The 16474-nt window shown below is 40.4% G+C and overlaps 1 protein-coding gene across 1 annotated transcript in view; it reads right to left on the reverse strand.

Annotated features, from left to right (window-relative positions):
• IL33 (interleukin 33) overlaps positions 1 to 16474 on the reverse strand; it is a 57105-nt gene that overhangs the window by 3998 nt on the left and 36633 nt on the right. Inside the window, exons 3-4 of the mRNA XM_044264331.1 lie at positions 10892 to 11017; positions 10226 to 10351 (exon numbers count right to left, since the gene is read on the reverse strand). Of these exons, the coding sequence (XP_044120266.1) occupies positions 10226 to 10351; positions 10892 to 11017 (252 nt within the window). The remainder of the gene's footprint in view (positions 1 to 10225; positions 10352 to 10891; positions 11018 to 16474) is intronic.

The following is a 16474-nucleotide window of genomic DNA, read 5'->3' on the forward strand; positions in this document are numbered from 1 at the left end:
TCAATTTGAGCTGCACTTTGCCCACCACCATTGGATAGATAAAAGCCTTTGGTACAAGCTTTTTATTTTAGATTTTATTTTATTTTATTTTATTTCTTTTCAGTGAACAGAATTCACTGTTTATGCACCACACCCAGTGCTCCATGCATACGTGCCCTCTGTAATACCCACCACCAGGCTCCCCCAACCTCCCACCCCCCGCCCATTCAAAATGCTCAGATTGTTTTCCAGAGTCCATAGTCTCTCAGGGTTCATCTTGCCCTCCAATTTCCCTCAACTCCCTTCTCCTCTCCTTCTACCCATGTCCTCCGTGTTATTTCTTATGCTCCACAAATAAGTGAAACCATATGATAATTGGCTCTCTCTGCTTGACTGATTTCACTCAGCATAGTCTTATCTAGTCCTGTTCATGTTGATACAAAAGTTGGGTGCAAGCTTAATGTAGCTCAAAGGGTAAGGTGTACCACTTGAATGGGATTAGAGATGCTAGTCTCTTGGTTGAAAACCATAGGAGGTCATGTTAGTGTGTTTAGGGGAGGATTTGGTGGAAAGAAAGAAGATAGAAAAGTGACAGACTTTGCCTAAAGACATCTCTGTTTCCTTGTTTCTTATAATCAGGGGGACTGTGGACAAGGGGACTGTATTTTGATAGACATGGTTAAATGGATACCAATCTGTAAGGTGTGGAGTTATTCAAAGACTTCAAACAATCCTGGAGAGTGTGAATACCATTCTGTCCTCTAGCTAAATAGCAGAGACACTTAGAATAGTATTCCCAACTTAAAAAAAAAAATGTCCCAGCACACATAGAAACGTAAAGTATTTCTTTCTTTTTTCCAATTTATTTATTTTCAGAAAAACAGTATTCATTATTTTTTCACCACACCCAGTGCTCCATGCAAGCCGTGCCCTCTATAATACCCACCACCTGGTACCCCAACCTCCCACCCCCCCGCCACTTCAAACCCCTCAGACTGTTTTTCAGAGTCCATAGTCTCTCATGGTTCACCTCCCCTTCCAATTTACCCAAATTCCCTACTCCTCTCTAACGCCCCTTGTCCTCCATGCTATTTGTTATGCTCCACAAATAAGTGAAACCATATGATAATTGACTCTCTCTGCTTGCCTTATTTCACTCAGCATAATCTCTTCCAGTCCCGTCCATGTTGCTACAAAAGTTGGGTATTCATCCTTTCTGATGGAGGCATAATACTCCATAGTGTATATGGACCACATCTTCCTTATATCCATTCATCCGTTGAAGGGCATCTTGGTTCTTTCCATAGTTTGGCGACTGTGGCCATTGCTGCTATAAACATTGGGGTACAGATGGCCCTTCTTTTCACGACATCTGTATCTTTGGGGTAAATACCCAGGAGTGCAATTGCAGGGTCGTAGGGAAGCTCTATTTTTAATTTCTTGAGGAATCTCCACACTGTTCTCCAAAGAGGCTGCACCAACTTGCATTCCCACCAACAGTGGAAGAGGGTTCCCCTTTCTCCACATCCTCTCCAACACATGTTGTTTCCTGTTTTGTTAATTTTGGCCATTCTAACTGGTGTAAGGTGATATCCCAATGTGGTTTTAATTTGAATCTCCCTGAGGGCTAATGATGATGAGCATTTTTTCATGTGTCTGATAGCCATTTGTATGTCTTGATTGGAGAAGTGTCTGTTCATATCTTCTGCCCATTTTTTGATGTGTTTGTCTGTTTCATGTGTATTGAGTTTGAGGAGTTCATTATAGATCCTGGATATCAACCTTTTGTCTGTGCTGTCATTTGCAAATATCTTCTCCCATTCCGTGGGTTGCCTCTTTGTTTTGTTGACTGTTTCCTTTGCTGTGCAGAAGCTTTTGATTTTGATGAAGTCCCAGAAGTTTATTTTCGCTTTTGTTTCCTTTGCCTTTGGAGACATATCTTGAAAGAAGTTGCTGTGGCTGATATCTAAGAGATTACTGCCTATGTTCTCCTCTAAGATTCTGATGGATTCCTGTCTCACGTTGAGGTCTCTTATCCATTTTGAGTTGATCTTTGTGTACGGTGTAAGAGAATGGTCGAGTTTCATTCTTCTACATATAGCTTTATTGAAGAGACTGTCTTTTTTCCACTGTATATTTTTCCTGTTTTGTCAAAGATTAATTGGCCATAGAGTTGAGGGTCCATATCAGGGCTTTCTACTCTGTTCCACTGGTCTATGTGTCTGTTTTTATGCCAGTACCATGCTGTCTTGGTGATCACAGCTTTGTAATAAAGCTTGAAATCAGGTAAGGTGATGCCGCCAGCTTTATTTTTGTTTTTCAACATTTCCTTAGGGATTCGGGGTCTCTTCTGATTCCATACAAATTTTACGATTATTTGCTCCAGCTCTTTGAAGAATGCCGGTGGAATTTTGATCGGAAAGGCATTAAAAGTATAGATTGCTCTAGGCAGTGTAGACATTTTAACAATGTTTATTCTTCCGATCCAAGAGCATGGAATGGTCTTCCATCTTTTTGTGTCTTCTTCAATTTCTTTCATGAGTGTTCTATAGTTCCTCAAGTACAGATCCCTTACCTCTTTGGTTAGGTTTATTCCAAGGTATCTTATGGTTCTTGGTGCTATAGTAAATGGAATCGATTCTCTAATATCCCTTTCTGTATTTTCATTGTTAGTGTATAAGAAAGCCACTGATTTCTGCACATTGACTTTGTATCCTGCCACGTTGCTGAATTGCTGTATGAGTTCTAGTAGTTTGGGGGTGGAGTCTTTTGGGTTTTCCATATAAAGAATCATGTCATCTGCGAAGAGACAGAGTTTGACTTCTTCATTACCAATTTGGATACCTTTTATTTCTCTCTGTTGTCTGATTGCTGTTGCTAGGACTTCTAATACTATGTTGAACAAGAGTGGTGAAAGTGGGCATCCTTGTCTTGTTCCTGATCTCAGTGGGAAGGCTGCAAGCTTTTTCCCATTGAGGATGATATTTGCTGTGGGTCTTTCATAGATAGATTTGATGAGGTTCAGGAATGTTCCCTCTATCCCTATACTTTGAAGCGTTTTAATCAGGAACGGATGCTGGATTTTGTCAAATGCTTTTTCTGCATCAATTGAGAGGACCATGTGGTTCTTCTCTCTTCTCATATTAATTTGTTGTATCACATTGATTGATTTGCGAATGTTGAACCATCCTTGTAGCCCAGAGATGAATCCCACCTGATCATGGTGGATAATCTTTTTAATGTGCTGTTGGATCCTGTTGGCTAGGATCTTGTTGAGAATCTTAGCATCCATATTCATCAGTGATATTGGTCTGAAATTCTCCTTTTTGGTAGGGTCCTTGCCTGGTTTGGGGATCAGGGTAATGCTGGCTTCATAGAAAGAGTCTGGAAGTTTTCCTTCTGCTTCAATTTTTTGAAACAGCTTCAGGAGAATAGGTGTTATTTCTTCTTGGAAGGTTTGGTAGAATTCCCCAGGGAATCCGTCAGGTCCTGGGCTCTTGTTTTTTGGGAGGTTTTTGATCACTGATTCATCTCGTTATTAGATATCGGTCTGTTCAGGTTGTCGATTTCTTCCTGGTTCAATTTTGGTAGTTTATATTTTTCCAGGAATGCATCCATTTCATCTAGGTTGCTAAGCTTATTGGCAAATAACTGGTCGTAATAACTTCTGATGATTGTTTCTACTTCCTTGGCGTTAGTTGTGATCTCTCCCTTTTCATTCATAATTTTATGAATTTGGGCTTTCTCTCTTTTCTTTCGGTTAGTGTAGCCAGTGGCTTATCAATCTTATTGATTCTTTCAAAAAACCAGCTTCTAGTTTCATTGATACGTTCTACTGTATCTCTGGTTTCTCCCTCATTGATCTCAGCTCTAATCTTGATGATTTCCCTTCTTATGTGTGGAGTTGGTTTGATTTGTTGTTGATCCTCCAGTTCTTTAAGGTGTAGAGACAGCTGGTGTGTTCTGGATTTTTCAATTTTTTTGAGCAAGGCTTGGATGGCTATATATTTTCCCCTTAGGACCGCCTTTGCTGTATCCCATAGGTTTTGGACCGAAGTGTCTTCATTCTCATTGGTTTCCATGAATTGTTTCAGTTCTTCTTTGATCTCCTGGTTGATCCAAGCATTCTTAAGCAAGGTGGTCTTTAGCTTCCAGGTGTTTGAGTTCCTTCGGAACTTGTCCTTGTGATTGAGCTCCAGTTTCAAAGCATTGTGATCTGAGAATATGCAGGGAATAATCTCAGTCTTTTGGTATCGGTTGAGTCCTGATTTGTGACCCAGTATGTGGTCTATTCTGGAGAAGGTTCCGTGTGCACTTGAGAAGAATGAGTATTCTGCTGTTTTAGGGTGGAATGTTCTGTATATATTATGAGGTCCATCTGGTCCAATGTGTCATTCAATGCTCTTGTTTCTTTATTGATTTTCTGCTTCGATGATCTGTCTAATTCTGAAAGAGGCGTGTTAAGATCTCCTACGATTAGTGTATTCATAGCAATATGACTCTTTGTCTTGATTAACAGTTTTCTTAAGTAATTGGCTGCTCCCATATTGGGAGCATAGATATTTACAATTGTTAAATCATCTTGGTGGATAGTCCCTTTAAGGATTATGTAGTGTCCTTCTGTATCTCTGACTACAGTCTTTAGTTTAAAATCTAATTTATCTGATATGAGAATCGCTACCCCAGCCTTCTTTTGAGTCCCATTGGCATAAAAGATGCTTCTCCACCCCTTCACACTCAGTCTGCGTGTATCTTTAGGTTCAAAATGGGTCTCTTGTAGACAGCATATGGATGGGTCCTGTCGTTTTATCCAATCTGCAACCCTGTGCCGTTTTATGGGTGCATTTAGGCCATTCACATTGAGAGTGATTATTGATAGATACGTTTTTATTGACATCGAGTTACCTTTGAAGTCTTTCTTTCTGTAGACTGTCTCTATATTTCTGTTCAATGCTATTCTTGGGATTTTTCCTCTTTGATATAACCCGCCTTAATATTTCCTGCAGTATCGGCTTGGTGGTTGCATAGTCTTTTAAGCCCTGCCGGTCTTGGAAACTCTTTATCTCTCCATCCATTTTGAATGACAGTCTTGCTGGATAAAGTATTCTTGGCTGCATGTTCTTCTCATTTAGTGCCCTGAATATATCTTGCCAGCCTCTTCTGGCTTGCCAGGTCTCTGTGGACAGGTCTGACGTTATTCTGATGGGCTTCCCTCTGTAAGTAAGGAGCCTCTTTGCCCTGGCGGCTTTCAAGAGATTATACCTACAATTATAATTTCTCAATTTGACTATCAGGTGTCGTGATGTTTTTTTGGAGTGTATAATCTTGGGTGGAGACCGTTCAGCCTCTAGTACATGAACGCTGGTTTCATTCGCGAGATTAGGAAAGTTTTCATGAAGGACTTGTTCCACGATATCTTCTAGATTTCTTTCTTTCTCCTCCCCTTCAGGAATTCCAATAATTCTGACGTTGGAACGCTTCATGGCATCATTTATTTCCCTGATTCTGCTTTCGTGGGATCTAAGCTGTTTGTTCCAGGCTTCCTTTTGATCCTTTCTCTCTATCTGTTTGTCTTCCAGATCACTAATTCTATCTTCTGTCTCAGTTACCCTAGCTTTGAGAGAGTTTAGATTAGATTGGAACTCATTGAGAGCATTGTGGACCTCCTCCCTGGTAGCTTTAAGCTCCGCCCTAACATTGTGAACATCCTGTCTGGTCGCTTTCAGTTCGGCCCTAATCAATTCTGTTTGGTCATCCATGGCTTTCTCCAACCTAGCTATTGCCTGATAATTGTTAGCCTGAATTCTCTTTCCGACATATTGTCTATGTTGATAGCCATTAGCTCTGTTGCAGAAGGTCCATCCTCTGTATTTTTCTTCTGTTGGGCATTCCTCCTCCTAGTCATTTTGGTGGGAGAAGACTGAACAGATGTAGCTGGATGTATCAACTCTGGTGCAGTCCAGGTGCACCCTGGAACACTTCCTGATCTCCGTCTCATAGAGAAGCCTCAGTCTGGGTGCAGAAGCTGAATAAATTCCCCCTTAACGCTGGCAATGCAGTTTCCAAGTTGCAGACCCTGGGGGCGCAGAATCTTTTGCTCGTCCCCAAAGCCAAGGCAGTGGCGGCTGTCTGGGAGCTCCTGACCGCCAGAGAGGTTCCAAGCAGTGATCGCACACTGAGATTTTGCCGCTGGCCCGGGCTGGGAGTGCCCGGCTTGCGCACACCTCTTTTCAGAGGCGGCTGTGGGTCGTCGCGGGTCTGGGGCACTGAGAACGGGGCGCTGGTCCGTAAGCCGCAGGCTGGGCTTTTGCGCTCCTCTGTCAGGGGAAGAGTTTCGCGCGCGCGCGGCTTAGACTTTGAAACAATGGCGCGGGTCAAGAAGCGCCCCCGGGCCTTAGTGACCCAGGAGAGCTCGATGGACGTGCGCGCGCATCTCAAGCTTTGTGGTAGGGCTAGCGCGCATTCTGCAGACCAGCGGGGCTCCCATCCCCTCACAGGAGCCGGAACCCACGCGCTCTGGGGCGCGCTGGCGGCTTAGGGACCAGGAGCTGGTTTCTCCGCCGCACTCTCTCTGCCTCCGCGCCGGGGAGGCCGTCTGGGACCGGGGACTTAAGCCCCTGTCCCTAGCCGCCCCGATTCCCACAATTTCCCCCCGCAATCCTTTGCTCTTTTGGAGTGCTTTCAACCAGTCTCCAAGTTAATGCTGGTCCCCAGACGCAGGGCACTCTCGCTTGTACTGGGGTATTACTTTCCCACCGGTCGCCTCTGGTGGCTCTCTCCCCCTTTTGTTTATCTTCTGTTATCAGTCTGCCATTCCCATTCCGCTTTACCTGCTCACTGGCGTCTTCTGCCCCTGTAGAGATCCAGACGTGTATAATTCTGATCTCAGGCTGATTTCATGGGTGATCGGAGTTCTTTGGTAGGTAATCAGCTCACTTTGGGGTACCAGCTGAAAAGACGCCTCTTCCTAGTACCCCGTCATCTTGTACCCCCCCCGAAACGTAAAGTATTTCTAAGGCATACTGGTGTAAACTGGTGTAGAATTAGGGGCCATTTATGTTGGTCTTGAGAAAAAAAATATTATGTTTTCTTTATGTTATGGCATTGTGCCAAGAAAAACAATGTACAAAACAGAAGAATGTTAAATATTGAGTCTGTACATGAACTTCTGAAATAAAATGATTTAAAACTAGGGTCATCACATTGCCTGATTTTAAGCTTTACTACAAAGCTGTGATCACCAAGACAGCATGGTACTGGCACAAAAACAGACACATAGACCAGTGGAACAGAGTAGAGAGCCCGGATATGGACCCTCAACTCTATGGTCAAATAATCTTTGACAAAGCAGGAAAAAATACGCAGTGGAAAAAAGACTGTCTCTTCAATAAATGGTGCTGGGAAAGTTGGACAGCTATATGTACAAGAATGAAACTCAACCATTCTATTACACCATACACAAGAGTAAACTGAAAATGGATAAAAGACATCAACATGAGGCAGGAATCCATCAGAATCCTAGAGGAGAACAAAGGTAGTAACTTCTTTGACATTGGCCACAGCAACTTCTTTCAAGATATGTCTCCAAAGGCAAAGGAAACAAAAGTGAAAATGAACTTTTGGGACTTCATCAAGGTCAAAAGCTTCTGCACAGCAAACGAAGCAGTCAACAAAACAAAGAGGCAACCCACAGAATGGGAGAAGATATTAACAAATGACAGTACAGACAAAGGGCTGATATCCAAGATCTATAAAGAACTCCTCAAACTCAACACACACAAAACAGATAATCATGTCAAAAGAAAGGGCAGAAAACGTGAACAGACACTTCTCCAAAGAAAACTTAAAAATGACCAACAGACACATGAAAAAATGTTCATCATCACTAGTCATCAGGGAGATTCAAATAAAACCACATTGAGATACCACATTACACCAGTTAGAATGGCCAAAATTAACAAAACAGTAAACAACAAGTGTTGGAGAGGATGTGGAGAAAGGGGAACCCTCTTCCACTGTTGGTGGGAATGCAAGTTGGTGCAGCCACTTTGGGGAACAGTGTGGAGATACCTTAAGAAATTAAATATAGAGATTCCCTATGACCGTGCAATTGCACTCCTGAGTATTTACTCCAAAGATACAGATGTCGTGAAAAGAAGGGCCATCTGTACCCCAATGTTCATAGCAGCAATGGCCACAGTCACCAAACTGTGGAAAGAACCAAGATACCCTTCAACAGATGAATGGGTAAAGAAGATGTGGTCCATATATACTATGGAGTATTATGCCTCCATCAGAAATGATGAATACCCAACTTTTGTAGCAACACGGACAGGACTGGAACAGATTATGCTGAGGGAAATAAGTCAAGCAGAGTCAATTATCATATGGTTTCACTTATTTGTGGAGCATAAGGAATAACATGGAGGACATGGGGAGATGGAGAGAAGGGAGTTGGGGGAAATTGGAGGGGGAGATGAACTATGAGAGACTGGACTCTGAGAAGCAAACTGACAGTTTTGAAGGAGAGTGGGGGTGGGAAGTTGGTTGAGCCTGGTGTTGGTTATTATGGATGGCATGTATTGCATGGAACACTGGGTGTGGTGCATAAACAATGAATTCTGGAACACTGAAAAGAAATCGAAAAAATAAAAAAAATTATAAAAAAGATACTTAATGAATGAGAAACTTAAGTATGCTTCTGGGAACCTAAAGACATTTATATCAGGATTATGCTTGAAATGGCAACATGCAACTCCTGGTCAAATTTTTGTAATGATTTCTTCACTTCTTTCTTTCTTCTTCTTTTTTTTTTTTTAGAATATCAATAAATGGGATTCTATTTTTTCCACTTTCTTTCAATAAGTAGTTGTGGGTCAATTGATTAGAACAACCAATCTCAAATATTTTCTAAGTAAGTAAAGGTAACCATCTTATTCCCTTCATTTAAAAAAATTACTTATTAGTTTCCTTGTATTTTTTTAATGACCCCTGTGGAGTAGTTCAAATTCTTTTTCCATTTAAAACTCCACTTTTTGCCCATTTTGAATTACCAAACTTCTTTGTGTGTGTGTGTGTGTGTTTCCCAATTTATTTATTTTCAGAAAAACATTATTCATTATTTTTTCACCACACCCAGTGCTCCATGCAAGCCGTGCCCTCTATAATACCCACCACCTGGTACCCCAACCTCCCACCCCCCCCGCCACTTCAAACCCCTCAGACTGTTTTTCAGAGTCCATAGTCTCTCATGGTTCACCTCCCCTTCCAATTTACCCAAATTCCCTACTACTCTCTAACGCCCCTTGTCCTCCATGCTATTTGTTATGCTCCACAAATAAGTGAAACCATATGATAACTGACTCTCTCTGCTTGACTTCATTCACTCAGCATAATCTCTTCCAGTCCCATCCATGTTGCTACAAAAGTTGGGTATTCATCCTTTCTGATGGAGGCATAATACTCCATAGTGTATATGGACCACATCTTCCTTATCCATTCATCCGTTGAAGGGCATCTTGGTTCTTTCCATAGTTTGGTGACCGTGGCCATTGCTGCTATAAACATTGGGGTACAGATGGCCCTTCTTTTCACGACATCTGTGTCTTTGGGGTAAATACCCAGGAGTGCAATTGCAGGGTCATAGGGAAACTCTATTTTTAATTTCTTGAGGAATCTCCACACTGTTCTCCAAAGAGGCTGCACCAACCTGCATTCCCACCAACAGTGTAAGAGGGTTCCCCTTTCTCCACATCCTCTCCAACACATGTTGATCTCTTCACTTCTTGATGGTCACCATCAATTTGGACTTTATTTGCATGAGTAGGTGATACTTAAATCCATTTGAACAAACATTTAAAATTTTTAGGAGTTGAAATTATATTTTAAAAATATAATAGTTCTTAATTTTCTTTCATTGTCAATGTTGGAATTTGGGGAAGGGGAATGTGGGGATTTTTTTCCCCAAAGGATAACTTATTTTCCCCAGGAATAATGATATGGGATTCCAATTCATAACAAGTATTTCAAAATAATAATGGAGGGCTAACTATAAAGTGTACATTCATTGTTAGAGCAGCTACTCTGTACCTAGTTTGAATACCACTGAATAGATCTGTGGGCTGCAAATGGACAGAAGTTTCTGTTACACAGGTAGGCATTGACTTGGAGTTGCTTCCTAGAGTGGTTCTGGTCTTGTGTCTTTCCTCCCTCCTCACACCCACACCACCCTCAGCACCAGTCATACCTTGGATACTTGGAAAATTAGTTGCCCTAAAACATTTCTGGGCCCTAGGTACATCACAGTCAAAGTCTTCCTTTAGCTGCTGATGACAAGCAGTGAATACCAGACGTTGCTCTTTGTACTTTCCACCTGGAGGACAGGGAGAGAGTAGGAGTGGACTGTCAGTACCCACTCTGCCCAAAATTTTTTACTCCTCTTTGAGGATTCCCAGTCAAAGCTGATTTCTGGGACTGATCCCAGGGCTTTAGCTGCCCTATAGTTTGAAGGATCAATACCTCCTGGCACACTTATACCCCAGTAGGGCATACCCATTGGAGCCCAGGTGGAAGAAAACTAGTTACTCATGGAATCAACACCCAAAAAACTGCTATTAACATTTTAGTTTAATTCCTTTAAATAAAAAAAACTCAAAATACTATAAACATATTTATAATTTTTATATCATCTGTTTTCACTTAATATTGTAACAATACCATTTCTCCTATGCTATAAAAAGTTTTATATGTCCTTTTGAAAATGGCTAGAAAGTAATTCAGCATCCTTACTTTTTTTCAGAAGGAAAATTTGCTCAAGGGAAAAAAAATTATACATTCACTATGTGGTAAATAAGGGCAGAGAAAAACCCATTACAATATTGAAGAGTTACCAGGAAATGTAATTTCCCCTTACCTGTTCTTGGTGAATGCCTTTTGGTGATTTCTTTCCTAAAATAACAGGCCGTCTTTTCTATGATAAGGCCAGAGCGCAGCTGCATAAAATACATCTGGCAAACTTCTTCAGCTTTCTGTTGGGATTCTAAACAATTGAAAATTTTTTATATTATTTCATTCCATCCATTTTTGTCCATTTACAAGCACTGAATGTAGGAGACCAAGAAAGCAACTAAAGGTCTATAGTAGTGGGATGTCTGGATGGCTCAGTTGGTTAAGTATCAGCCTTTGGCTCAGGTCATGATCCCAGGGATTGAATCCTGCATCATGTTTCCTGCTCATCAAGGAACTTGCTTCTCCCTCTGCCCTCTGCTCCTCTTGTTTGTTCTGCTCCCTCTCTGACAAATAAATAAAATATTTTAAAAAGCACATCTATTTGTTAAAAAAAAATGTCTATAGTATCTTTTTTTAAATTTAATTTTATTTTTTCAATGTTCCAAGATTCATTTTTTATGCACCACACCCAGGCTCCATGCAATATGCGCCCTCCTTACTACCTACCATCAGGCTCATGCATCCCACAACTCCCCTACCCTCCCAAACCCTCAGTTTGTTTCTCAGAGTCCACAGTCTCTCATGGTTCCTCTCCCTGCCCCCCCAAATTTCCCACAATTTACTTTTAATTTCCTTCTCCTAGTCTCCTCCATGCTATTTCTTTTTTTTTTTTAAAGATTTTATTTATTTATTTGACAGAGAGAGATCACAGGCAGAGAGACAGGCAGAGAGAGAGAGAGAGGAGGAAGCAGGCTCCCTGCTGAGCAGAGAGCCCAATGCGGGACTCGATCCCAGGACCCTGAGATCATGACCTGAGCCGAAGGCAGCGGCTTAACCCACTGAGCCACCCAGGTGCCCCATCCTCCATGCTATTTCTAATGCCCCACAAGTAAGTGAAACCATATGATAATTGATTCTCTCTGAATGACTTAAGTTTACTTAGCCTAATGTCCACCAGACCCATCCATGTTGATACAAAAGTTGGGTATTCATCCTTTCTGATGGTTGCATAATATCCATTGTATATATGAATCATATCTTTATCCATTCATCCATTGAAGGGCATCTTGGTTCTTTCCACAGTTTGGCTATTGTGGATATTGCTGCTATGAATGTCAGGGTATATATGGCCCTTCTTTTCACTACATCTGTATCTTTGGGGTAAATACCCAGTTGTGCAATTGCAGGGTCATAGGGTAGCTCTATTTTTATTTTCATAAGGAATCTCCACACTGTTTTCCAAAGTGGCTGCACCAACTTTCATTCTTGCCATCAATGTAGGAGGGTTACCCTTTCTCAACATACTCTTCAACACTTGTTGTTTCCTCTCCTGTTAACTTAAACCATTCTAACTGGTGTAAGGTGGTATCTCAATGTGGCTTTGATTTGAATCTTCCTGATGGCTAATGATGAACATATCATCATTAGCTAGGCATTTGTATGTCTTATTTGGAGAAGTGTCTGTTCATGTTTTCTGCCCATTTTTTGACAGGGTTATATGGTTTTGGGGTGTTGAGTTTGAGAAGTTCTTCATAGACCTTATATATGAGCCCTTTGTCTGGAGTGTCATTTGCAAATATCCTTTACCACTCCATGGGTTGCCTCTTGCTTTGTTGACTGTTTCCTTTGTGGTACAGAAGCTTTTTATCTTGATGAAGTCCCAAAAATTCATTTTCACTTTTGTTTCCTTTGTCTTTGGAGACATGTCTTGAGAGAAGTTGCTGTGGCCAATGTCGAAGAAGTTACTGCCTATGTTCTTCTCTAAGATTTTGATGGATTCCTCTCTCAATTTGAAGTCTATCATTCATTTTGTTTACCTTTGTGTATGGTGTAAGAGAATGTTCAAGTTTTATTCTTCTATACTTAGCTGCCCAATTTTCCCAGCACCATTTATTGAAGAGACTGTCTTCTTTCCACTCGATATTTTTTTCTGCTTTGTCAAAGATTACTTGACCATAGAGATGCAGATCCTTCTCTGGACTCTCAACTCTGTTCCATTGGTCTATGTGTCTGTTTTTGTCCCAGTACTATGCTGTCTTGGTGATCACAGCTTTGTAATAAAGCTTGATATCAGACAACATGATGCCCCCAGCTTTGTTTTTTCTTTTTCAGCACTTCTTAGTGATTAAGGGTCTTGTCTGGTTCCATACAAATTTTAGGATTGTTTGTTCCTTCACTTTGAAAAATTCCCATTTTTGATCAGGAATTTTGATCAGGATGGCATAAAAGTATAGATTGCTCTGGGTAGAATAGACATTTTAACAAGGTTTCTTCTTCCCACGAGCAAGGAATGTTTTTCCATCTCTTTGTGTCTTCTTCAGTTTCTTTCATGAGTGTTCTATAGTTTCTTGAGTACAGATCCTTTACCTCTTTGGTTAGGTTTATTCCAAGGCATCTTATTGTTTTTGGTACTATTGTAAGTGGAATTAATTCTCTAATTTCCCTTTCTATAGTTTCTTTGTTAGTGTATAGGAAGGGAACTGACTTCTGAGCATTGATTTTGCATCCTGCTGTATAAATTGCTGTATAAATTCAAGTAATTTGGGGGTGGAATTCTTTGGGTTTTCCATATAAAGTATCACGTCATTGTGAAGAGAGAAAGTTCAACTTCTTTGCCAATTTAAATACATTTTATTTACTTTTGTTATTTGATTGCTGTTGCTAGAACTTCTAGTACTATATTGAACAACAGTGATGAGAGTGGGCATCCTTGTCATTTTCCTGATCTCAGTGGGAAGGCTCTCATCTTTTCCTCATTAAGAATAATATTCATTATGGGTTTTTCATAGATGGATTTATGAAGTTGAGGAATATTTTCTCTATCCCTATACTCTGAAGAGTTTTAATCATGAAAGGATGCAGTATTTTGTCAAATGCTTTTTCTGAATCAATTGAGGGAACCATGTGGTTCTTCTCTCTTCTTTTATTGATTTGTTCCATCACATTGGTTGATTTGTGAATGCTGAGCCACCCTTGCATCCCAGGGATGAATCCCATTTGGTTATGATTTAATTATTAATTTTAATTAATAGTAATGATTATTATTAATTATAATCAATAATGATTATTAATGTACATTATTAAAGTACTGTTGGATCCTATTAGCTAGGATCTTTTTTTAATTTATTTTTTATTTTCAGCATAACGTATTCATTATTTTTGCACCACACCCAGTGCTCCATGCAATCCGTGCCCTCTATAATACCTACCACCTGGTACCCCAACCTCCCACCCCCCGCCCCTTCAAACCCCTCAGATTGTTTTTCAGAGTCCATAGTCTCTCATGGTTCACCTCCCCTTCCAATTTCTCCAACTCCCTTCTCCTCTCTAACTCCCCTTGTCCTCCATGCTATTGGTTATACTTCACAAATAAGTGAAACCATATGATAATTGACTCTTTCTGCTTGACTTCATTCACTCAGCATAATCTCTTCCAGTCCCGTCCATGTTGCTACAAAAGTTGGGTATTCGTCCTTTCTGATGGAGGCATAATACTCCATAGTGTATATGGACCACATCTTCCTTATCCATTCGTCCATTGAAGGGCATCTTGGTTCTTTCCACAGTTTGGCGACCGTGGCCATTGCTGCTATAAACATTGGGGTACAGATGGCCCTTCTTTTCACTACATCTGTGTCTTTGGGGTAAATACCCAGGAGTGCAATGGCAGGGTCATAGGGAAGCTCTATTTTTAATTTCTTGAGGAATCTCCACACTGTTCTCCAAAGAGGCTGCACCAACTTGCATTCCCACCAACAGTGGAAGAGGGTTCCTCTTTCTCCACATCCCCTCCAACACATGTTGTTTCCTGTCTTGCTAATTTTGGCCATTCTAACTGGTGTAAGGTGATATCTCAATGTGGTTTTAATTTGAATCTCCCTGAGGGCTAGTGATGATGAACATTTTTTCATGTGTCTGATAGCCATTTGTATGTCTTCATTGGAGAAGTCTCTGTCCATATCTTCTGCTCATTTTTTGATATGATTGCCTGTTTTGTGTATGTTGAGTTTGAGGAGTTCTTTATAGATCCTGGATATCAACCTTTTGTCTGTACTGTCATTTGCAAATATCTTCTCCCATTCCGTGGATTGCCTCTTTGTTTCTTGACTGTTTCCTTGGCTGTGCAGAAGCTTTTGATTTTGATGAAGTCCCAAAAGTTCATTTTCACTTTTGTTTTCTTTGCCTTTGGAGACATATCTTGAAAGAAGTTGCTGTGGCTGATATCGAAGAGGTTACTGCCTATGTTCTCCTCTAGGATTCTGATGGATTCCTGTCTCACGTTGAGGTCTTTTATCCATTTTGAGTTTATCTTTGTGTATGGTGTAAGAGAATGGTTGAGTTTCATTCTTCTACATATAGCTTCCCAGTTTTCCCAGCACCATTTATTGAAGAGACTGTCTTTTTTTCCACTGTATATTTTTTTCCTGTTTTGTCGAAGATTATTTGCCCATAGAGTTGAGGGTCCATATCTGGGCTCTCTACTCTGTTCCACTGGTCTATGTGTCTGTTTTTATGCCAGTACCATGCTATTAGCTAGGATCTTGTTGAAGATCTTGACATCCATATTCATCAGGGATATTTGTCTGAAATTCTCCTTTTTGATGGGGTCTTTGCCTGATTTGGGGATTAAGGTAATGCTGGCTTCATAGAAAGAGTCTGGAAGTTTTCTTACCATTTCCATTTTTGAAACAGCTTCAGGAGAATAGGTATTATTTCTTCTTTGAATGTTTGGTAAAATTCCACAAGGAATCCTTCAGGTCCTGGATTTTTGTTTTTTTTTTATGAAAAGTTTTTGATCACTGCTTCAATATTGTTACTAGAAATTGGTCTATTCAGGTTGTCAATTTCTTCCTGTTTCAGTTTTGGAAGTTTATGTGTTTCCAGAAATGTATCCATTTCTTCTAGGTTGCTTAACTTATTGGCATATAACTATTGATAGTAATTTCTTTTTTTTTAATAATAATTTCTGATGATTGTTTCTATTTCCTTGCTGTTAGTTGTGATCTATCTCCTTTCATCCATAATTTTATTAACTTGGGTCCTCTCTCTTTTCTTTTGGATTTGTTTGGCCAGTGTTTTATCAATCTTATTAAATCTTTCAGAGAACCAGCTTCTAGTTTTGTTGATGTGTTCTACTGTATCTCTAGTTTCTAACTCACTGACCTCTGCTCTAGTCTTGATTATTTCCCTTCTTGTGTGTAGGGTTGGCTTAATTTGTTGTTGATTTTCTAGTTCTTTACGGTGTAAAGAGAGTTGGTGTATTCAGGATTTTTCAATTTTTTTGAGTGAGGTTTGGATGGCTATGTATTTCCCCCTTAGGACCTCTTTGGCCATATCTCATAGGTTTTGGACTGATGTGTCTTCATTCTCATTGGTTTCCATGAATTGTTAAGTTCTTTGATTTCCTGGTTGTTCTGAACAGTCTTGAGCAGGATGGTCTTTAGCTTCCAAGTGTTTGGATTTTTTCTAATCTTTTTTCTTGTGGTTGAGATTCCAGTTTCAAAGCACTGTGGTCTAAGAATATGCAGGGAATAATCTCAATCTTTTG

The sequence above is a fragment of the Neovison vison genome, chromosome 9 (genome assembly GCF_020171115.1).
Source record: "Neovison vison isolate M4711 chromosome 9, ASM_NN_V1, whole genome shotgun sequence".
NCBI lineage: Eukaryota > Metazoa > Chordata > Mammalia > Carnivora > Mustelidae > Neogale > Neogale vison.